Source organism: Oreochromis niloticus, linkage group LG12 (assembly GCF_001858045.2).
Source record: "Oreochromis niloticus isolate F11D_XX linkage group LG12, O_niloticus_UMD_NMBU, whole genome shotgun sequence".
Taxonomy (NCBI): domain Eukaryota; kingdom Metazoa; phylum Chordata; class Actinopteri; order Cichliformes; family Cichlidae; genus Oreochromis; species Oreochromis niloticus.
In genome coordinates, this window is record NC_031977.2 from 17732045 (window position 1) to 17756145 (window position 24101).

The following is a 24101-nucleotide window of genomic DNA, read 5'->3' on the forward strand; positions in this document are numbered from 1 at the left end:
CTCACGGTTTCCCTCTGCCGTTTAAACCTTGTGTTTCGTGTCTCATTGATATAAAATAGATCCAAGAGTAGAAAAAACGGATTGAAAATGGGTTGTTTGTAAAGATAAAGATAATCCACAGAACACAGGGCTCTAAGCACCACTAACAAAACTAAATTCAACAATATTTACTGTCATGGTGACAGAAATCCCTTCCTGTGACACTATAATTTACTTAAGCCCAAATGTAAATTTCCCCAGAACGAATACTTTATTATACACCACATACTGACCAACGTAATGTGTTGCTGAACCAGTTTTATTGTTCTAAGTAAAGGTTTGTCAAAAATACAGTATCCTTTGTTCCAACGAGAACATAAAGACTGAAAGCATGCACCGTTTAATAAAACATTTCCATGATGGGTTAAAAATCTGTTCAAAAAGAAGGACACAGGCACTGAATAATTATTAAACAATTCAGCAGTTAACCATTTTTTTCCTTCCCAAAATGAACACAGAACAGTCAACGGTTAAATGAAGAAGGAATTTAAAGGAATAATAAATGTACTGATATAACCCAGTATGTAGCTCCTGTTTATGGATGGGGCACATCTCCCAAACGTAAAAGATGAACCTGGTTTTCTGTCCAGGTTGAAGAACACTGATGCGTTTTTAGTGTACAAAAATAAAAATAACTGTTTAACTACAGGCTGCAGTACAGAACAGAGACCAGTTAAGCCCAAGTCTTTAGTGTGAAAATGTCACCTGACAATGGACCAAAATGAAGAAATGTAGTTTGTCACAACAACAGTTGACTATATAAAAGAGCATACGTCGCAATAAACATACAAATTATTTAACAGCTCAACCAGGATAGCATGTTTTAAACATAGATTAACAGATGTAAGAGGGTAATAAAAAGGGACAAAGTAAAACCACAGGCCCAGAGGCAATCGACAGTGAGAACCTAAAAATACAAACTGGTTACAAACTGATTCAACACATGGAGGGATTAATGAAAACAACCCCAAATATTCACACATGAGAGTGGGTCCATGGAGATTTGAAATGATGACCAGTCTGTTAATGTTCACATCTTTCATTTGATTTTTCTCTTCTTTAGTCACCCTTTGTAAGGAGGTCTTCTATGTAAGCGTCAAGTTCATCGTCCGTGTTTATGTCAATATCCTGTGGGAGGAAAAAAGGCACGATAATCACTCACTTTCTGCAAAGGTGGGGTTTATCAACAATGTGCACATGATTGAGGAGCACAGATTAAGAAGTGTTACCTCTTGTACTTTCTGCAGAAGGGCCACAATGTTTGTTCGGAGTTTCTGTAATTTCTCGTCTGCCTCCTTTAGTTTGAGCTCAGTGTTGTTGTTTTTCTCCTCCACAGCTTTGGCCCTGGCATCAGCTCTGCTCTGGTATGAATTACATAATGACTGGAGGCCTGATTCATACTGCTGGAAATACTCTTTCTACATGCATGAGGAAAAAAAACAAAAACAAATCAGTGGGAGAATTCGACAGAATTGGCAAGTAAACACAGCCGTTAACATCTTCACTTATAATTTCAATGTTCATTTATACACTATTGCCATTGTTAAATAACTATCTTGTTATTTAACAGGTTTTTTTCCATGTAGTTTCATCTCACACTAAAAGATCAAACTATTATCCACCTATTTTCTGGCAGTTATCCAGCAAACTAAGCAGAGATGACCAAACCTAACTCCCTGGCCAACTCCTCCAGCTGTTCTTGTGGAACACAGAGGCATTCCAAAGCTGCACCGGAACCCTGCACACTGCAGTGGAAGATTATTTTCACTACAATGTAATTTCTCCATCATGACCCAGACTTGTGGACACTGATGAGGTGTGAAAAAGTCTGGCTCAAGTGTCAAAGATGGTGGTAGGTAAGTAGACTGAGCAGATATTTTGGGTTCCCAAAGATGGGCAATTCATTTACAGTGACCTCCATCAATTTGAAACTTGGTGGGAACAGATCAACCGGTAAATCGACAGTTCTACTTTCACTCTTTCTTCATCACACAAGACTGATACAACAAGCACATGATCCCAGCTGCCATAGGGCGAGAGGTACGGTGAACACAGAAACAGACAACCATTCACATTCATATTCCTTTTTGCTGTGCTATTTAAGCTTCTTTTTTCTTGCAACTTTGTGCTTAAATTTAGCATTCTGCTTTTGCTTATCCGTCACAAGATAGGCAAGAAGTTGATCTATAAATAAAGCTTTTATTATCTCACCAAAGGAAAGGCAACCAGCTCCTCGGCTGTCATGCTATTAACATCGTCCTTTGGGATCCGAAAAGCAGGAGGAAAGAAGTAACGCAGCATTGTTCTAGAAACATCAAGAGCACAGTAAACACAGCAGTTATGAGAGTTACAAGACTTCAATAAAGAATGATAACAACATTGTAACCAGCTCACCTCAACATGGTGACCAGGCTGTCGGTCACCTCTCGGCTGGTTCCTGGCTGAGTAGTGTCTGGCTCCATGGGTGCCGGACCCTTCTCGGTCTCCTGCTGGGTGTCAGGTGTCTGAGAGATTGGAGATGGTGGTCGCATCAGCCGGACTTCATCGCTACCCTTAAATACCCTTTACAGAGAGATACATACATGTATAAGATTTGAATCACCTGCCATGTCATCAAAACATGTTCAGAAAGCAACATTCACACAGACTGCATCTTACCATCGATCTTTAGGGGTGGACCGAGGTACGTAGTCAAATTTAACTTTCCAGCGAACACTTTGTTTATTCGCCTCAACAGCAATGACTTTGCCCGTATACCACTCCTTATTGACACGTACTTCGACCAGCAGACCCTTATCTGGAGAAGAAAATGCAAAATATAGAAAAAACTCATATTCCAGTTCTGTATTTGATTCACATCAGTAGAGAGTGGACCATCATCTCACCTTTCTGAGCATTTTTAGTGTCGTTTTCTGGTTCCTGTTGTAGAGATTTATCAGGTGCCTGTAAAAATACAAACAAAATATGACCACAACAGTTTGAGAAATCACTGAAAAGGCAGTCGGGTTAGATACAATCTTCAACAACTTAGTTAGAGGTTGAAATGAATGGCATGCTTGGTTATAAAGAAACTGTTATATATTAATAAAATGATTGGTTTTGTTTTGAAAGAACTGTTAATTTATCACTACACTATATATATATATATATATATATATATATATGAGCTGAAAAAGTAAGTGTTGATTGTTAGAAGTTGTGAGAGCAGCAGGCAGCCCAGCTTGATTCGACAGTAGAAGAGAGAGGGGGACCCAATAAAGCTACCTTTTCTTTAGCCCCGTGTGTAGAAACGGATTTAGGGGCAGAGCATGGTGTTGTTGGTGCCTGCCGTGTAGGGGCAGACACTCCTTTCTTCTCAAGTTGAGAGTGTGTTTTAACCTGCAAGGTCAATAGCAAAGCAGTTCTGATCGGAGGTTCAGCAACCTGATGGGCCACCCAGGTATGTCCATATTCCCTTAGTGTCTTAAGCAGAAGTCTAAGATACTTTAATTGCAGCTACTTTGTGTTCAGACACCATAAAGTAAGCGAGCAGTATGAGTAAAGCTTTGCTCCAATAAGCAGCCAATTAATTTAAAACTGACAGACTTAACCTGAATTAATGCAGATATTATAATAATGTTAAGCATACAATCACTTCCTAGTCCATTCATTACCTTATCCACATCCTGAAATTTATTTCTCATAAAGCAAAAGCGGGAAAATGCGAGCAAAAGCAAAAGTCCTTTGAGCAAGCCGCACGCTGAACACGCACGATTAAGGTTTATGCAGAATTACTAGTGCTCTCATTTCACACCCCAGGTTAATCATCTTGTTTTGATGTGCAGTTGCTTTTCAGAGCTGTAATACATTTTCAGCAGAGTTACAAATCTGCACTACAGTTTTTGCCTCTCTTCTTTACCTCATCCAACTTTCCACGTTTGGGAGGTGGGGCCTTCTCTACCACTTTGCCACGGTTAGTGGCAGCTGCAGCCATCTTGGATTTTTTTGTCTGTGGTTCTTCTTCACTCTCCTCGCTGCCTTCTTCTTCTTCCTCCTCCTCCTCCTCTTCTTCTTCTTCTTCCTCACTCTCCTCCTGCTCTATTATTCTCTTGCGCTGTCCAGCAGCTGCTGGTTTGGCAGGTGAAGCTTTGGCGGATGCCTATGTGAGGAGACAGCTTTCAGTATTTTACACTGCTTTACAGTAGGATTTGTACATGCAGCCATATGAAATACTTTCACAACAAAACCTTTTCTTGAATCAAACCTGTAACGTACCCGTGAGCTGCGGCTGGGTGGAGGTGTTTTGACAGTAGCTTTGGGAACAGGTTTTGCTGCAGATGGAGCAGGTTTTGCTGCAGCTCTGGACCTGGATGGTTCAACCTTTGGTGGAGTTGGTGGTATGGCCGATGTACGGGTGGGCCGCTGAGAAGCACTACGTCCTGGTGGGGCACTTGGGGCATTTTTGAGGTGAGCTGGGAGTGGTGGGGAGCGTGGGCGTGCAACAGACCTTTCAGAAGACCTGGTTGCCTGAATTGTTAACGTGAAAGGACACAAAACTTGTATTTGAGTATGATAATGAATACATTTAAACAAAAAAAAAGAAAAAAAAGAAAAGGATCACCATCAACAGCAGTGTTTGTCTTTAGTGTGACCCTTTCACAGTGCAATTAAATTGTTTAAGACTGAACATACAAAACTCCTTTTTTACATTTTCAGTTCATATTTACATAGAAAAGGAAACACAGTTCATCCAGAGTATTCCCAGCATTCCACTTGTTCTACATTTTGTCATGTTACAGTTTTATTCCAAAATTGTTTGGAGTTTACCAAAAGACAGCCGAAGGACTCTCAGGCAATGAGAAACAAAATTCAAAAATCTCTGTACCAAGGATTGAACTCTTTGGTCTGAATGCCAAGTGTCATGTCAAGAGGAAACCAGGAACTGCTGTATCGATGGCCAGTACCATCCCTACAGTGAATCATGGTGATGGCAGCATCATGCTGTGTGGATATTTTTTGGCAGGAGAAACTCGGAGATGAGTCAGAGTCGTGGGAATGCAGTGATATAAAAGAAATCCTTGAGGATAACCTGCTCCAGAGAGCTCTGGACCTCGGACTGGGGCGAAGGTTCATCTTCCAACAGGACAACGGCTCTAAGCACACAACTAAGCTAACAAAGCAGTGGCTCCAGGACCACTCTGTGAATGTCCTTGAGTGGCCCAGCCGGAGCTCAGACTTAAACTATATTGAACATCTCTGAAAGGATCTGAAAATACCTGTGTACTGATGCTCCCCATCCAACCTGATGGAGCTTGAGAGGTTATACAAAGAAAAATGGAAAAAACTCCCTAAAGATATGAGTACCAAGCTTGAAGCATCAAACTCAAAAAGTCTTATGGCTGTAATTACTGCCAAAGGTGCTTCAACAAGACAATAACCAAAATCTGTAAATATTTACTTTTTTCACGTTGTATTTATGGGTTATTTTGAGTAGAAATTTGAGGTAAAAAATGAATTGAATCCATTTTGGAATAAGTCTATAACATGGTGCTATGAATACTTTCTGGATATAATGTACCTGTGAATGATTAAGTTTTTTCCTTTAATAGCAAATCTCATTCAACTACTTTGGTAGTTTTCCTGTTATCCCTCATATGTGCAGTGATATTAAAATCAGAAATACATATAAGACATGCCGAGAGTTAACTATTGGAAGAACGGTACGGGGAGTTTTTTGTTTGTTTTTACCTGAGAGGAACTCTCTGTTGGTTTCATGCTAACCTCCAATGGGAGCTTTCTTACATCTGCCGCAGATTTGATGGTGCTGGTTTTCTGGTAGGGAACAAACAGAATATACTTATACTGTGGTGATAGACACAAAACAGAGAGATTTAAAAAATAAAAAACAAACCAAACACACACACACAGAAACACAGACAGCAAGAGTTGGACAGGATACCTGCAAGGCCTCCAGCTTCTCCTGCTGCTGTTTGATTTTCTCTGCAAGCTCTTTTTGTTTGTCTTCAGCTGTTGGCTTATCTTTCTTCAAAACACCAGATGGGAGATTCTGTTTCTGTTCAGGAGCGTCACATCTGAAAACAATTTCCAAACAATATATGAACAATTTATATAGAACATACAAAATATATCACCACACTAGTAGGTACTTTCTCATGGCATAAGCACTTCAGCTAATACATTACTAAGTTCTTTTGTTGTCGCTTTTTTGTTTATTGCTGCATAATCTCCAACTTCCGGTTGGATTTGAACTCCTCTTAAGCACTACCAGTGCATAGAGTTTTTCTTATTATTAGAAAAACTGAGAGAGAAAAAAAAGTGGTATGCTAAATATTCCCTGACATTTTGCACAGCAACCTCATCTGTAGGCACAAGAGGCACCTGTGGCAAAGGTGAAGCCACTGAAGACTTGCTATATTACACTTATAACTGAAGTGTCATTTATAACATCAGCTATTTGAAGGATACCATCAGACACCAGTACCTTCAACTATGGCACAGTTGATGAGCTGACATGAACGATATGATGATATGAACAGTGTTACAAACAAGCTATTTAACAAAAACAAAACAAAAAAAAAAAGCTGTGTGCTTGTAGGCTAACACATAAAATCCGTCTGAACATTTTGTCTGTTTAAAATATTTTTCGGACTCACCTATTTTTCACTGGACGAATTTGTGGCTTTTTTTTTTTTCTTCGAACCAAGCTCGATTTTTCTAATCCAAATAAATAGATCTCACTAATCAGATCACTGCATTTCGTATCAAGCGCACTCATAGCTGAAATTGCGCACTGGTACTGAATATACAATGTTATGTAAATAATAATTACAATAATAATTTCACCTCGGAGAGCAAGATGCTGCTCTGGGGGTCAATCAGCTCTCTGAAATTATATCTTTGCCTTCTCAGATGTGGTCTGCCAACATAAGGTCAAATTGCCCCACTGACATCCTTTTACACATGTATGAAAGCCACAATATAGCTTCCACTCCTAGATCAAACCATTATATTTTTCCTGCTGCTGCTTTGTCATGAGAACTGAATGAACCCAGAATCTCTATTTAGGAACATCAGGACCAGCTCATCATTCCTTCATAACTACTTTTTTTTTTTTTTCCTTTCTTTCTCCAAATTCCTTTTTTCAGGGCAAATTTTCCACAAAAACGCAACAATTTGTGTGAATTTGTGTCGCTTTTTCGCAACACGTTTAGTGTGTAACGGACTTTAGTTGTATTTGCCAAGTATCTTCAATTTCTGTTAAGACCACGGCCCTCTCCTAAGTGGAGAACAAGGTGATCTTTATAACATCCACTCAGTAGTTTTATGTCAGCTTTATTTGCTTTAGTTGCTAAGATATTATCACTGTGCTGCTGTAAATATTTCTGCTGCTTCTGAATAAAGTAACAATTCAGTTGTATAATTTCATTGTAACTCTGTTCTAAATTATACTAAAAACAGTTTTTTAGCAATCAAAAACAACCAATAAGTTTAATTAGAAACTTGATAACCGTTTTGCTTAGTGAGATACGTGGTTAAGAAAATTGAGTTATCTGAAAAAGCTCACTGTGTCAGTACCTGTCCTGAGTGCTGTCAGGGTTCATGAGACACACCCAACTGTCTGGGTAGCGTTTGTCCACTGCATCCATCTGGAAAGGCAGCGTTCTCCACTTTAAACATTTATCTTAAAAAAAGAAGAAAAAGCATAATCAGAGAGCGAGTTTTCTGCAGGAAGCTGAGATACTGCATGTCCTCTAAATGTGTGTGTTCAATTTACCACACTGAATAGTAAGTGGTATCTCCATGGCACGACGCCTCTTGTATCTCAACTCTGATGACGGAGGTGCAGACCAGCTGGCAGACAGATATCCAAACTCATCCCAGAACTTCACTATGCCTTTCTGTGCTGTATGACAAACACAGATGCAGATGTGAGATCAGTTGATACAGTTGCAAGTCATTTGCTATAATTAAAATAAATTGAACCAAAGCTGTATTTTTATTTAGGGAAGGAACCCTTAATACAGCAATATCACCTTAAAGCTCCAGCGCCCAGTAGATCAATAATGGTGATTACAACTGTATCTGAATTGTCTAACTTTCTAGCAGGATAATCTAGCAATCATGGAACATGCTTAAAACTCCCAGGAGTATGGGGGTATTTTTAACTGGGAATTTGAGGTGCAGCAATAAACAGAAATCCAGCAACTTCAGGGAAGCTTACCGATGTTTGTGTCCTTCCAGTACTGAGCCAGATGCTCCCCCATGGATTTTAGTAAATGTCGATACTCTTTAGCATCCGCAAAGTCTTGTTTGTTGTGAGTAGGCTCTAGAACTAAATATGGGACATCCACTACTCCAACTACACCACCACATGCCCTAAGACACATGAACCAAATAGTTTAAAATTACAACTTAATCACCTGCTCATTTCTTGCCATTTTTCACTTTTAGTGCATTTTACTTACATGCCTCCCTCCAGTTGAGGACCAGTCTTTTCATACATCTTAATGAGACGAGAGCAGTTGTACACAAACATCCCATCCAGGTCCCTCTGTTCAATGTTCACTCCAAATATAAAATTCAGCTCCTTGGGCTCCTTTAATGCTCTGAAGAACAAGGAAGAAACGTAGATTGGTAAGAAATACATTTACATAAAATTTAGATGTCAAATAATTTGGTCGGCAAGAAAAATTAATGTATAAATCTTATTTTGAGGCATTTTTTAAATATACATTTCCAGCCAAACAAAGGAACAGAATTTTCACAGCCTACAATCTATAAGGTTTGCCATTTTTGTTAATCATACTTTTGTTTGGCTTCAAGAATCCTTTTTTTCATGTCAGCATCCCTTCGCAGCATCATGGCTGCATCTTGAACTTTTCTCAAAATTGCCTGATGGAGTAAAAGGAGGGAGACAAAGAAGAAATTTAATGTCATCGTTTTTTGGTTGTGAATCAACCACTGAATCATGTCAAAGTACACCTTTTCTTAAATTTCCCTGTTTCTTTAATAATTTGACATATGTAAAACACTTTGACGTGTTTGTCATTAACTGTTGCTATACAACTAAACTTGCTTTGCCCAAAACCCGTTTTACATAAACTCTACACATCTGCACTTGACAATTAACCAAAGGTTTTCCTTATCTTACCCGTGAGTCTTTTGATAGGTCCTCTCCTAATCTGGCCTCCAAAGCCATGCGTTTACTCTCCGCCTCTCTGGCCTTCTCCTCCGCTGAAATATACACCACATATTATTCTCACATGAACTAAAGCTAAAGCAAACTTAAATTAGCAGGATTAATAACCCACTATCTCACCAATCTTTGCAAGATGATCAGCTTTCTTAACTTCTTGCTCAGCACGGGTCTTGAACCGAGTTGATGAGTATTTATAACACCTTTAAATAAAACAGAAAGTCCAATCAAAGTGTTAACACTGGAATAAACAAGTTACAGATAGTCCATATGTGCGTTACTGTATTACCTTGGTTTATAAAGACAGCACGAAAGTCTCTTAGTCCTGACTTTATGACCCTGGATAAAAATCCTCATGCGTGGGTCAATGTACAAAACAGCAGCGTACGCCCTGAACGATCTTCTCTCTGGCTTCCTGTGAACAAGAAATGGTGCATTAGACATGCTGTCATCAAACTATTTTTACTGCTTTGTGGTTTTCTGCCTCCTCCAACTAGTCAACTTGCAGTTGCATCCATATCTGTGGAAACCTCAGGGCTCTAACCTTAAACGACGATAAGTGGGATTGCTCATAAAAAGCTGAATCACTAATAGCTTGCAATAAAGATACCCAACTCAACTTAATATTTTAAATTAATGTTATAAATTCATATGCTAATGCCATAGAGATCCCTTGCTATCCCCTGTGGATAAACAACACCCCCCAGCACAATCAGCAATTATTCGTGAAGAGAAGTCACTACAAACATTTTGATTTCGAAATTTGATCACCATTAAGTTTGAGTTCATCCTTGAGTCCAGCTGGACATTTGATGAAATTTTAAACTGGTTTGTGTTACTGAAGTAAAAAAAAAAAAACAGGGCATCAGTGTTTGGTCACATTAACCACCAAAATCATATCAGTTTATCTGTGAGCCACAATAATAATCACATCATAACTAATAGTAACAAGTGTACTTACACTCCTTCAGCAGGTGTCCCAGCCATCAGTATGTCCTGGTGGTCTGTCTCTACATCCAGCTCTGGTTCTCCATTGTCCATCAGCTTCAAATTATAGATTATCACTAGCGTTCCTATAGATAATATAAAATACCACACCAAAAGTAAGTAACAACATGTCAATTTGTCAGCTCTTCACATAGTGATGCACATTTAAATGCTTACCGCTGTTGCCTTCTATTTTGTTGAACTGCTCCATCAGCTGCTTTTCATTTTTAAAAGGTGAGTATTTGAAGATCAGTTCGGTCTCTATGGCATACTTTTCTGGATCAGAAGTCAGCGGCTCCTTGGTCTTCAGATCCCAGGAAGGAAGAGGCACTATAACCTGTAGAGGGAGGGGGATGAGAACCCTAAGTAACCCAGAGCAATTAGCTTTCCACATGTTTTGGAATCTGACAAATGTGACCTTAAATCAGTTTGCTGGAGAGCCACATGGTTTACATTCTACAACATGCTGGGTAAATAAATCTCCAAATGACAAACTACACACATATTATGACATATTACACCATGCCCTTATTTGTTTAACAAAAACTAAGGCAAAATGCAGAAGCACTGTCTACTCCGATTTTAGAGCCAACTTTCAGCATTTCAATCAGGCTGAGGTCTGAACTTTGACTGGACCCTTCCAACACTTTGATTTGTTTCTTTTTTTTGGTCATCTGATTGTAGATTTGCTGCCGTGCTTGGGATCAATATCGTGTTAAACGACGGGGTTTCAACCAAGCTTTATCTTTTGGAAAGATGACCCTAGAATACTTTGGTATACAGAGGTCACCTCAATGAGCCTGAGGCGCTCAGGTTCTGTTGCTAGAAGACAAGCCCAAATCATCACCCCTCCACCACTGTGCTACGCAGTTATGAGATCTTTGTGCTGATATGCTGCATTTGGTTTTCATTTGGTGCTGTGTATTATGGTCCAACATCTCCACTTTACTCTTATCTAACCCAATGACATTGTTTCGTAATACTCGTGGTTTCAGATGTAACTGTGCAAATCTAATCTGAGCTGCAATGTTTATTTGTTTTGTTTCGTTTTAAGAGAAAGGAAACTTTGTCCTGGTATCTCTTTCAAACAGGTCATACTTATTTTGTCTTCGTCAAATTGTATGGTCATGAACTTTAACATACTCAGAATCTGAGATATAGCTCTTGGTTTTTTCTTTTTGCAATTTCTGAGGATTTCATGGTCTGACCTTGGTTGCAGTGTAGTTAGTTCTCACACACTGCTTCTGCATTTTTGCTTAGTTTTTTTTTTTTTTTTAAACAGTGTAATATAACGTGTTGAATGTCATATCATATAAGTGCCTTGAAGCGACTGTTGTTGTGATTTGGCGCTGTATAAATAAAATTTAATTGAATATCAGATGAACATGTTTTGCCCATCTGAGGTTTTATTTAGCTAATTTTATGACCGGTTGATTTTTTTTAATTATGTTCTGATGCACAAAACTTTACAAATGAAAGACGGTATCCTTTCTTTTTCACATAAATGTAGATCACTTTTTTACATCCAAATCAATTATATACCGGTACAAAAAGGTATCACTGAGCCACAATTAGTAATCATTTCATCCATTGCTCCAATCTTCCATTAGGCCTTGATTTATGCTATAAGATACAAGATGTTGATATGACTCTGATAATCTTTGGTGTTTTAAATTTATTTAGAAGTTGTCTAAATTTTAATATTACACAATTTGCATTTTGCAGTGCTGTCAGTTTTTGTTCCATTCTTAGTATTTGTCCAGGGATTTATGACATTATTTATGTAAGGCTGGTGTAAAATTTCATCATGTTTCTGAACTGAGCAGAGAGCACAGAGTACTGTTCATACAGACTGAAAGCGTCTAACGATGGAGGACATCACCAACACACACACACACACAAGCATGAACACACAGGTGTGAGTATCTCGACACATAATCAAAGTACACTTTGAAATGAATGTGTGGTGAGTGGCTAAAGCATATCTAACAAAAGTTGTCTCTAAGCATTTCATGACTACCACTGACCTCATCCAGACCCTCCTCTTCATGGAAAGTCCTCGACAGGAAGAGGCAAGTCAGCGTGTCGTTCTTTTTTGTGAACAAGATAAAGTCTTTTCCGATGCGCATAGAGCCCCTGTGGAAACACACAAACTTCGTAAATATGGAAATGCCGGTGTACCAACTTCGCAATCAACACCAGACAGGAACTGGAAAAACAACTCACGATTTCAGTCCGTTTCCATACTGGCCAATCTGAGTGGACTCAGGAGACCGTTTGTTTGACTTTCCAAACTGAATCACATGGGTTGTCTCACCTAAGAAAAAAGCAGTTTAAGGACACAAATTATACACTTAACCGTAACCATGGGCCTACAAAAACAACAATAACCTTGCTTTAAATTTGCTCTTTGATCATTTAGTCACACTTACTTGGGTCCATCCCAGTACCATCATCCAGAAAACAAAGCATGTAGCCACCCCTCAGCTCTGTTTTTTTTTCTGTCACACAAGCAGGAAGTCAAAAGACAGATATGAAAAACAATGACTCACTGGATAAGTTTCAGTATATGAAATTGGATATTTTACTCTGAGGTCTACCTGTGTAGATGTCTATACGTGTGGCATTAGCATCTCTGTGAAAGAAATAAAATATATGAGATTTTTTAGAAAAAAGATATCAGGTTAATGCAAGTTTTCCCATACTCGATAATGTATTTAAAAATTGTGCTGTGAATCATAACAGGTACCTTGAATTGTCCACAAGTTCTGCCAAGGCTCCAAATAAGAACTCATGTGTTGTCCTAAGAGTTAGACCAAATATTCCATTAATAGAGTAAAAACTGACAAGGGAAGCTCATTAGAGAACAAGGACACATGGGAGATGCTTGGTGACAGCACAGACAGTCGACATACGAATATTATTCTGTTATAAAAACTGTAATTTCTCAAGTCTGCTGACACGTGTCAGCATAAAATGAAGAACTATCAGTTAAGCATGCATTTCCTGGTTAACTGTAAAACTATCTGCTCAGCTTCAAGGACTGACTATCCGCAGTTCACATGAAAGCTAACCACTTAAAATTAATTATCATTATAACAAAAAGAAGAAGAAAACGGTGCTGCGACCTACTTTGAATATAAGCCACATATACATTGAACATGACATACCACAGAAGCATATACCAAAACTTGTCTTTTTTTTCTGAGTCATTACTGATCAAACTGAGTGATAAATGTCTGCAAGCAGCCAATATCACATGATTTCTTTGACAAATAACTGAAGCAAGCACATTTAGCTTCATTGCAACGTGTCTATACTCCGTTCTGAGCCTACACTGTCAATTCCCCATGTTATACACAGAGGCACTGTCAAGTTCAGAAAATAAAAATAGCTGATTATATCTAAGAAATTTGTTATAACGTTGATGTGGCAAACTGGCAAACATTTTTCCCCCTTGTGACAATAAAGAAAATGCATAACAACAAAGAGCAAAAACACAAAGAGTAAAAGAACGGTAGCAGCATCAGCTATTAAAATAAACGCCAGCATAGGTTTTGAATTGTGCATGCATACAGACAGAATGTTAAGTATTACTCATGGAAGGTAAAGTTGTTTTAAATATAAAATGACATGTAACAAAATGAGGGAAACGTGCTCTACTCGTCTTTCTGGACTATATCTTATTTTCTATTCACAAGCTATCGGGTTGTCGGGAGCATCAATAGAAACATTGCTGGGCATCTTGCAAAAATAAGTAGGTGAGGTGAAGTGGTGCAGTGTATTGTGTGTAGGTGGTTGCTAAAGTTCTATCTTTAAGGCTAACTAGCTGTAACTCTGTGTATCGTGAAGTTCTTACGGGCACATTATTTCCAAAAAAGTTGGTACTTACGAATTTGTGTGCAGGTATTCAAAGGTGAGCTGAGCCCTGCTCAGGTTGCTGTAGCTAGAGTAGGCCATGGTCACTCACGATTGTTAACTAGGTACTTCCTGGTGACCACCTCGTCTTCTTGCTGACGGACCAAGCCCTAGTTCAGAGCTTTCATTCTAAAAAAGGAAAGAAAAGATCAAAAATACTGTTGATTTGCCTGCGAGTATCTTCAATCAATTCACTGACATAACGGAAATGACATGACATTAGCTAATGTTTTTACTTTACAACAAGTCAGAGGAGACACTCCTGCGTAATTACAAGTCACTCCGCAGGTGAAGGTACCAGCAAGTACCACGTGGGAGGCCTGCTGAGGAACAACAAAATGTTATGATTAAGAGCTAAGAGCGTCTTTAGGCACGGCTTGAGCAACGAAGACATTAACGTGCATTCGTTTGAGCAGAAGTCAGACCCTTGCCTCGCTGGGTTACTGTAAAATATGACTAAGTCATGTTTGGTTAAGAACATGACATCAACAGTTCAGAGGTTTTGCTGTAACTGTTATTAACGGCATGCTAACATTAGCAGCTAGCCGACATTAGCGCAGGAATGTTTATGAGGAAACGGCAGCTAGCTAGCTTTACAGTGGGAAGATGAAGCTAACGTTAGCCGTATCAATTCCTTTCTGCCAGACGTTTTCAGATGACCGCGTCTTTGCACGCTAATATAGGTAGTCCAAATACTTCATAACGTTACGTTTTGTTTTCCTTGACATAAAGCAATCCCCGAGGCCGCGAAGAATCCAACTACCATCAACGTCGATGGTTGGTTCTCTAGTTTCCCCTGATCTGCGTTAATCCCGCCTCTATTTTTCGATAATCACCCAATAGCTCTGGACAATAGGAAGGCACCACGTTATGATTCTAAACCATGATTGGAGGACATCTCGTTACGTAGACAAAATAACATACCGGTGCACCAGTCTGCTGGTGCCTAGAGAGACCTTCATAAATTCATTGCGTTAACCTCATAATCTATACTTTTGGGGCCATAAAATCAAAAGTATGCTCACAGTTAAAATAAAAACAAAAAACACATTGACAATTCACCTTAACCCTAATTTTTTATTTTATTTTAGCTACAGCAGTTGAAATGCTGATGAAACATTATTATGATTATTTGATGATTCTCCGACAGACATGTACTATATTGAATTACTAATTTTACAAAATCCTTATACGTCCTTTTTTCATACACTTAAGGAAACATTGAATGAAATTAAAGAAAAAAATAATTTCCTCTTCGATTTCTGTTTCAAGAGGCCTTATATCAGAGCAAAATATGGCACTCACATAATTAAACCTTGGTGGTGGTAAAGCCATAACCTTCCGGTGGATAGAAAGATATTTAAATGATGCTTCAAAATAAGTGCACAAGCAAAATGTATTTGAAGTTTTAAATGTCACTAAAAACTGATGTCACTCACCTTCACATTCCCCTTAGCCTGGCTTTAGCTTTTATTGACATTACAGTTACAGTACAATACAGTGCTTACTGTAATACCTGTGATACTGACAAATGAATCACATTAGTCAACAAAACAGCCCAAGTAAAGCTATTCCTTCTACAGCAAAGAAACATGTCTGAAACAGCATGACTGCAGTCATTTGTTGCTGAGAAGCGTAAAATCCTGTAGGAAAAACAGTTCATAGCACTGCTAATTTCTACACACGCACTCTTTACAGTGCCCAATGATCTGTTAATACTTTGTTATTAAACAAATATAAGGCAAATATAATAGCAATTTTAACCGACATTTCATCCATTTTCTTCAGCCTTGAGCAATGTCTTCATCGCCGCCTTATTATAACATTTATTTTTGTCTTTTATTTTGAAAAACACATCATAAATAATAAATTATAACTCATTTTCTACCATGGTCATGTTTCTCAAAATGATTTTACATATTGCACATTCGTAATGTTGCAAAAGTTATGAGAGACAGATAAATTGGTTCAAACTGTTCCAAGAGAGGTTGCTGTACCCTGACTTTAGTCCTAAGTATGAATTTAGGAGAGCTTTCTCCAAAGCAGCATTATACAAATATTTTCACAGTTAGTAGTACTCCAACAACAAACCAGCTTCTTCTGTAGGATGTAGTAAGGCGTAGCCCTCTCTTTCCAACCATCAACAGATTTAATCACTCAGCTGTCTATTAAGGGTTCCTGTAAATAAAGTAAAGTAGCAAAGATAGGTTAAATAATCCGTATGGATTTCTCAGTAAAAAGGTTCTAAAAACCGAACGATCAAGACTTACACTTTGTTGGTTCAGTCCATTCCATTGGTTGCGGCGTTTTAGTGCATGTGGTTGACAAGCAGCTATACAGAGCATCAAACAAACTCCAAGGAGACACACACTGACTTCCAACAGATGATGCACTGCCACACTCTGTTCCTCCTTTAGAAGTAGGAAATAAATGAGGGTACAAAACAAATCTCTGAACTGTGGCTAAATCAGCTGTGCTGTTCATGTGCAACACACCGTACCTGTGTTAACATGACTGTAAGAGTGGGATCATCCTTGAAGTTCAGACTGTAGCAGGTTAGTGATGCTGTAGGCAGCTGGTTACTTGCCTCCACATAGAAGGATGAAATATTTTTCTCTGACTCAGGGCACTCCGGAGGACGACTTTATTAAAGTACATAACATTTATGAGTTTGCTGACTTTTTAGGTCATTGAGGAGTAGTCGTAGTTACACTGTAATTAAGTTAAGAAACATGTTCTTTACAGAACATGATAAACTTACACACTTGTTGGCAGGAGGTCACTTGGGGCACTTATAGTGAGGCAGGTGTAGGTACCATTGTCAGATAGAAACTCTAGTGTCAAATAAACATTTTCATTGCCTGGGGAGTAAAAATAATTACAATCAGAATGTAAGGTGATAAAACTTTCGCATAATTTCACACCCATAGCACTCCATGGCTAAACTAACCTCCAATAAGCAGCTGACTGGCTCTCAAGGTTGTATGTAGACTGAGATCTCTCAGAGAGACACTCTGAGAGCTGGAAGTCACAAGAGCAAGAGGAACCTTGAGATGTAAATTAGCGACAGAAGAAGGACTCTTTGCTGAGTTAACTGAGGTCTTTCTATCCTCTTCCTGCTTGATTAGAGGTGATTGGACTGAGGAATTAAGCTCATTTGCTTTCACACATAGGTGGAATGTTGATAAGGAGGATAACACACGGTTCCAGTCCTATGAGAATAATAAAGTGCACAGATTACACACAGATACAATCAGGGCACAGAATGTGTGGGTATATTCAGTCAAAGCCTGCACAGCATCATGTTTCCTATGCACACCAGCACCAATTATCTATTTAGAGAAGGCATGGAGAAAAATTAGCTCAGTTTACTAAGGAAACCTACTATACTCATTCCCAGCTCCATATTGTTATTTTTGGACTGCTCTTAAAAAAAACCCCCATATTTGTCTGACATCAGGCCTTAATTCATTCTCAGTCTGAACCCAGTCATTTTAACTCCCCTATCTTTAAGGTACATTTCTTCTGATTAATTGCTCCTCTGTATAGAATATTCGAGCCTCAAAAAGAACCAAGAGTAGAAAAAAAATGATACAGAGAGCTTAGAGCAGTCTGCAACTTAGGTTTTGACACAGGCTGATTAATATTTGAAACTTCAGCCATGTTTATTGTGCATCCACTACTCTAATATATAGATGACAGAAAAGAGCAAAAGCCCAAAATTGCTCCAGTTTAAATCACTCCTCACCTTTGTTATGTCAGGGTTAGGCAGAGTGTGAGTGTAGCTGTAAGAACTAAGGCAGATAAATGAAATAGCCAGAGTTAGCAAACACAGGAAAAACGTAGTCCCTGGAGGATTCTGAGACACATAATCTCTAAGATTAGTCAGCGGCTGCCAGAAACCCATCATCAGGCTCCACAAACAGCGGAGATGTGACGAGCTGTAAACAGAAGAGAAAAATTTCACATTTTTCCTCCAAGTATCACAAGTACTTAAGTAATGGACCTTTTCATTATTATTAGGCAAGTTCAATACATCTGTTAGAGTAAGACATAGAGGAAGACAATTTCAGAGACAATTTCAGTAGGAAACAAATGGAAGAGAGCCTGGAGAAGTAGAAGTACGCAAAGGAATGAAAGTCAGTAGAAGCAAGACAGCGTACATGTGTGAATGAGAAGTACACAGGTGGAGTGAAAGTGAAGCTGCAAGGAGCAGGGGTAGTGAAGGTGGACCTGTTTAAATAGATGGGGTCAACTATTCTAAGCAACAAACATTGCATAAGAGAGGTGAAGAAGAGAGCACATAGAGACGGCAGGATGGAGGCAAGTTTTAGGGGTGATTCGTAACAGTAGGATAGCAGCAAGAGCAGAAAGAGAAGTTTTACAAGATGCTAATGAGAACTGCTATAACTTTGATTTGGAGACAGTGCCACTAACAAAAAGACAGCATTGTAGGGGGCAGAGTTGAAGATGTTAAGATTTTTACTGAGAGTGACTACAGAGACAATTCATGGATTCATATATACATGCAGGGGCAGGGGTGTGACAGAGGAGGATGCTAGGGTCAGAGTAATATGAGGGAGATTGGAAGTACTAAAAGGAGAAAGAAATCTGTTCAAACCCACTCCAAAATGCTTTTAGCAGAGGTGGGTGCCTGTGTCCCACATTTTAGCCAGTGTTGTCCTCTTGGCTGTTTGACCTTTACTCTCCAGAATAATGTCTGTTCGGACTTTGGCACTGGGAGACCAGAAAGTTTATCTCCACTCACCTAACATCTAACTGTGATCTTCCTTGTTGGGAACAGAAAGCCAATCTTGGTCCAACAGACAGGCACCCTGTAGTGCAGTGCTACAGATAGTGTACATAAATATATATAATCATAAATATATACACAACAACTTTGGCATGGACACACATGCTCTGTATTGCACATACATGGAGACATCATGTATGAAGCAGTTAAACCTTTCTAATGAAAAATCTTTGCATGGATCACCTAGTTATGTTCATAGTGAGCATTAAGCTGTAGAAAATCTGTAACATTTATTGTGGAAATACTATATAGCTACTGCTTAACAAAACAGGATATTTGTCATGTCTTTTCTCGAGCGTACCTCGTTTTCAACATAATCACATTTAGTTTCAGCAAAGCTGAAAGCACGTACTCTCTGTCACGTGACTGTAGACAGTTAAATGCTTACTTATAAAAAAAAATAAAAAATAAAAAGAACACATCTATCTAGTAATTATATTAAATCAATACTCTACGCAACAGGAGACGTACAACTAGTCTAACAACCAGCTCTACTGGCAAAGATTACCGCTCTTATGACGCTAACTAGCTAGCTTTCTGAAAAATAATGTCATACCTCGAGCTCGTATGCTCTGTTCACGTCTCCAGGCTTGGTAAAATACACCGGAATAGTTTCTTAAACACAAGTAAACAAAAGTTCGACATTTAAGAGGAAGTTCAGCTATTAAATAGTGACACGACACCGCTGTCACTTTACGACAATACACTGCTATGACGACAACAAGGACTAGATCACATGACTTTAAATGACTTGAATTTGTTTTTAAAACGGGGGAAAAGCAAGGACACAGCAACAGCAGATATCATTGTTGTTATCTTTATTCTTATTTTGAGCATTGGAAGGCAGGATAACACTGGCACTAAATGTTTATTAATGTGCATGTGGTGTTACGTTACCGACTATTTAAATATTCACATTTAGCTTGGCGAGTTTGCCACTTCTCAGAGTTCAGGTCATTGAAATAAAGTGCAGTTTACAGGAAGCATAGTTGTAAGAAACTTTTTTTGAGGGGGGCAGAGAATGATACAATTAATTTATTCTGATTGTTAATAGGGTTTTGAATGTTTCCAGTAAAAAACATTTTTAAGGCATCTGCGTAATCCACCCAAACAGGTGTTTTCTTTTATTTACACAGCAAGAGTTTTTAAGTTGAATAGTCTAGAGTTTGCGGACATCTTTGTCACTATTCCGCTGGCATTTTTTCATAATTTTATTTGATGAGTTAGAGATCAAATAAAGCTAAGTGCCTGAAACAACAAGAAAGTGCCTGCAGTAACACGCATTTATAGCAGCCTTCGAATTGGGACAGCCTTCGTCGCGTTGCTCTGACGTAATCGGCCTTCAAACGAGGCCTCCGAAGGATGCTTAAATGAGACAGCTTTAGTTCATCTGTGGCTTTTTTGCCCATCTGTGCTGCATCTTCCTAATTACCTAATGTGTGTATTAACCTACCATTTTAGAGTCTCAAAGTGTTAATATATCCAGAATATTCAGCAGTAGCAATGCCAAATTTGTTTAAGCAGAAAGTCTGAGGCAGCGCTACCTTCTGCCAAATCTTGAATCAAATTCATTCTGTTGGAGTTGTATTGTGTCACGGTTTGTGGGAGCAGACTGTGTGAAGTGTGAATTTGGAGTTCTATTTGCATGGTCTCTTATATATAAACACAACTTTACACCCCATACGTATTGGAATAATAGGAACATAGCGCATAAAAATAAATCATAATTTTTCTCTAGTTGGGTTGAGAAACGGATTGTTTTAGTGAATCAGTTGTTTAATCCTAATGGGCAGCTTATGTCTTGTTCAGAATTCTTAAACACTTATAAATTTTCAGCCACACCCAAATAATATGCCATATTGTTTGATGTGATACCTATGGGTATTATAATGCTATTTAAAGAAATTCAACCTTGCATATCACCTGTTTCTCTCCCCAATCCTGTGGATTCACACATAGGAATAATCTGTTAAACAAACCATAGTAAAAGTAATAAGAATATTCATGCTTTGTTCCAGAGAGAATCTCTATCTGTTCCATATGTGATTTCTTATTGGAATTCCTTTGTCAGTGATATTACTTGGAAAAGAGTATGGACAATTCCTAACAAGTATCTTGTAACAAATAAAGTAAAGGAAGTTTCATTCAAAATACTTCATAAATATTATCCTGCTAATCATTATATGACAAAGTTCAAAAAGGACATAAATCCAAACAGTGGATTTTGTGGAAGCCAACCTGAGACTGCGCAGCACCTCTTCTGGATCTGTTCACATGCTAGAACATCTTGAAAAGACTCCAGTAAATTCATTACTGGACAGCTCAAGGACTTTACTCTGAAATTGGAAAATGTTGTATTTTGTTTCTTTTGAAGGCAAAAAAAGATTTATACTTTATAATAAACTTGTTAGTTACCTTAGCTAAATTTTATTTCCACAAATACAAATACAGTAGTCAAAAGCCTAATTTTAAACACTACTGTAATGATACTCTATCTTACATGAAATTGATTAGTGGATCACTTAATAAAAAGGCTATAAAAACAATTACTATTTGTACTAATTACAAATTATTTGAATGCATGTAACTGTTTATATTACACCCCCTGGCATGTGTTAATTATGTTCCAATTTGTATACATTCTCTGTATACTGTTGCTTAATAAAGTTATGGGGAAAAAAAGAAGAAGTGTGAATTGTGGACCCAAACGCAGACACAAAGGGACACGGAACTTGACTTGAATGTTAAACAGAAGACGAACCTTTACTATGGCTGATTGCAAGAAAACACAATCAAGGCAACATGGGCTGTGGGCATAATGAGCATAATGACGCCACAGGGAAGTTTAAACTAAGCACATAGAAAATGGAAACAAGACTTTAAAAATAAACAGAAAACACGACAGGACGCAGACATGACACAACTTGACAACATGAACCATACAGACATGAAACAAGACAGGTTAGACACACTAACCAACAAGTGAGACTTAACAGAGGTGATGACACAAAGGAATCTAAATAAACAAAGGACTATAACTAGGCAACCTAGGAGATTATAACTAGATGGACTTAACCATAAACAATGAATAACAATATACAAGGAAACTCAGATCCAAACTAATAACAGCCACAACAAGAACCTAACATACCTTCAATATACCTAAGAAAAGAAATAGAGGAATAAACTCGACGTGCTGGGTCACAGAAACAGCCACTGACATATTGGTAACTCATTGAAGTGTTATTGGGTATTCTTACAGTGAGTGAAAGCATTGGGTGAACTGCATCAGGCTAAATTAAATCGATAGAACTGAGTGGACTGGTATTGATCAGAGAGTTAGAACAACAACTACAAGGAACTCAGATTAATCTGAAAGGAACTAATATAGGTCAACTGGTAGCTGATACAAATCAGGATTTAAAAACCAAACCTCACCTGTGAAGGGAGAGAAACATACTTTTGTTTTGTTTTTCTGTTTGACTTTTTGTTTTATTGAATTCCTTCTGGGATTTGGATCCAACAAGCATGTATGTTATACTCACACACAAACACACATGCAGCTATTGTTGAATGAAGGCTGATCTGACACATGTAAAATGTGGCCAATTGTGTTTATTGTTCCCCCCATCTCCCAACCCTCTGTTCTCAAAAGTGAACATCGGATAGGGAGATGATGGAGGAAATGGAAAAGTTGGGTGGGGGGATGAAAAGAAAGGGGTAAAGGAAAGGTAGAAGAAGAGGTAAAGAGAGGGATAGAAAGAAGGAAAGAGAGAGAGGAGAGAAAACCCTAACAATCCCCTCTGAGCAAGCACTAGGCGATAGTGGATAGGAAAAACTCCCATTAAAATGTAGGAAACCTAAGGGAGAAACCTATGGCAGAACCAGGCTCAGGAGGGGCAGTCAACTGCTGGGACTGGTCGGGGGGTGAGGGTGAAAAAAGAAAAGGGATGAAGAGGGAGAGGGATAGGTGTTAGGAGAGAAAGGGAGAGAGGGGAGAGAAGAGGTGAAAATTAAGATGGAACAGAGGTGGAGGAAGACTAGGTTGCATCAGGTGAGGAGCAGCAGTGTCCCTCTTCCAGAACCAGTGGAAGCGTTTTTTGTTCTTTTTTAGGAACTGTTCTATGAACACTTTTTTCTCAAGGATGAGAGTTTTCAACTCATCAATTGTTTCTACATTTTGTTCCTCAAGTTTCTTGCATCTTTTCTCCACGTCTTCTAATTGTGCTTGTTTTTCTTCAAGCTTGTCTTTCAGTTCTTTAGATGTTGCCTCCTCTATTAGCTTTGCCTTGTGCATGTCTGTAGTTCTTTGTTCTACTTTCCTGTGCATGTCTTCTAACTGCAGGTTTCTCTTCTGGATTTCTTGAAGTGTACACTGCAGGTCTTCATGTGTTTTCTGTTGTTGTTGCTTTTGCTCCTGGATTTCAGTGTATTTGTACTTCATGTTGTTAGAAAGTTCCTCAAGTTCTGTGTTTTTTCTCAGGATTTCATTGATGCTACTCTGCATCTCTGAGCATTGCTTTTCGGCTTCCAGTTCAGTTGCTTTGTACTTCATTTCATTATAAAATTCTTGGAGTTTTTGATTTTTCCTCTGGAGAATAAGTTTTTCTTCTTTCTGTTGTATGTCCAGTTGCTCCGTCTCTTGAAGCAACTCTTGATTTTGGAGCAGTGCTTCATTAAGATTTGATTGGAGCATTTTGTATTTCTCCTCCAATTCTCCTGCAATTAATTTCTTCCTGTTTTATGTCCGGCTGCTCTTTTTCGTGAACAAACTCTTTATTTCTCTGCAGTGTTTTATCGAGCCTTATTTGCAGCACTCTGCATTTTTCCTCCATGTCTTCCAGCTTGCAGTCCATCTCTTTCTGTTTTTCGTCCAGTTGCTTCTTCTCTTGAAGCAACTGTTGATTTTTGTGCAGTGTTTTATTATGCTTTATATGCAGCGCTCTGTATTATTCCTCCATGCCTTGGAGTTTGCACTGCATGTCTCTCTGCTCGATGTCCTGCTGTTCTTTCTCTTGGAGGATCTCTTTATGTTTTTCCAGAGCTTCATCAAGCTTTACTTTGAGCTCCTGATTCTCTTTGACCATGTTTTCTTGTTTTATTTCACACACAAACACACGTGTTTTAAAAAGAAGTGATCGCTCTGAA

The 24101-nt window shown here is 38.5% G+C and overlaps 2 protein-coding genes across 4 annotated transcripts; both read right to left on the reverse strand.

Annotated features, from left to right (window-relative positions):
- Positions 1-280: 280 nt before the first annotated feature.
- On the reverse strand, positions 281-14997 carry morc2 (MORC family CW-type zinc finger 2). Of its 3 annotated transcripts, XM_019365901.2 has the most exons (29): positions 14850-14963; positions 14377-14460; positions 14115-14269; positions 12972-13025; positions 12823-12857; positions 12655-12723; positions 12449-12539; positions 12250-12358; positions 10400-10559; positions 10197-10308; positions 9525-9650; positions 9359-9438; positions 9191-9273; positions 8846-8931; positions 8505-8645; positions 8261-8415; positions 7814-7942; positions 7615-7720; positions 5978-6110; positions 5767-5850; positions 4294-4545; positions 3938-4177; positions 3304-3417; positions 2925-2982; positions 2698-2836; positions 2434-2601; positions 2251-2344; positions 1269-1457; positions 281-1167 (listed from the first exon to the last, which is right to left on the reverse strand). In XM_019365901.2, the coding sequence occupies exons 3-29, from the start codon at positions 14180-14182 to the stop codon at positions 1099-1101; spliced, it is 3144 nt and encodes a 1047-aa protein (XP_019221446.1). In that variant the 5' UTR covers positions 14183-14269; positions 14377-14460; positions 14850-14963; the 3' UTR covers positions 281-1098. The 3 variants fall into 3 exon arrangements, with proteins under 3 accessions (XP_019221446.1, XP_005473351.1, XP_003451791.1); XM_005473294.4 differs by lacking the exon at positions 14377-14460 and having other exon boundaries at positions 14850-14997; XM_003451743.5 differs by lacking the exons at positions 3304-3417; positions 14377-14460 and having other exon boundaries at positions 14850-14997.
- A 482-nt stretch (positions 14998-15479) lies between these two features.
- On the reverse strand, positions 15480-24040 carry zgc:158398 (transmembrane protein 248). The gene is made up of 9 exons (XM_005473429.3): positions 23917-24040; positions 19510-19568; positions 18909-18988; positions 17889-17934; positions 17091-17352; positions 16902-17001; positions 16641-16782; positions 16411-16551; positions 15480-16318 (listed from the first exon to the last, which is right to left on the reverse strand). Exons 1-9 carry the CDS (start codon positions 24038-24040, stop codon positions 16298-16300), a joined length of 975 nt encoding a protein of 324 aa, XP_005473486.1. The 3' UTR covers positions 15480-16297.
- Positions 24041-24101: the final 61 nt, after the last annotated feature.

Coding starts and splice junctions, on each gene's coding strand:
- zgc:158398 (XM_005473429.3), bottom strand. CDS start 24,040: ATGGTCAAAGAGAATCAGGAGCTCAAAGTAAAGCTTGATGAAGCTCTG. Junction 19,569..23,916: donor CATGCAGTGCAAACTCCAAG/GCATGGAGGAAT, acceptor CTTGTGTTTAAG/AAACTATTCCGGTGTATTTT. Junction 16,783..16,901: donor GACCTCCTGCCAACAAGTGT/GTAAGTTTATCA, acceptor ACTTTAATAAAG/TCGTCCTCCGGAGTGCCCTG.
- morc2 (XM_005473294.4), bottom strand. CDS start 14,182: ATGGCCTACTCTAGCTACAGCAACCTGAGCAGGGCTCAGCTCACCTTT. Junction 7,721..7,813: donor ACCACTTACTATTCAGTGTG/GTAAATTGAACA, acceptor TCTTTTTTTAAG/ATAAATGTTTAAAGTGGAGA. Junction 6,111..7,614: donor CCTGACAGCACTCAGGACAG/GTACTGACACAG, acceptor AATTGTTTTCAG/ATGTGACGCTCCTGAACAGA.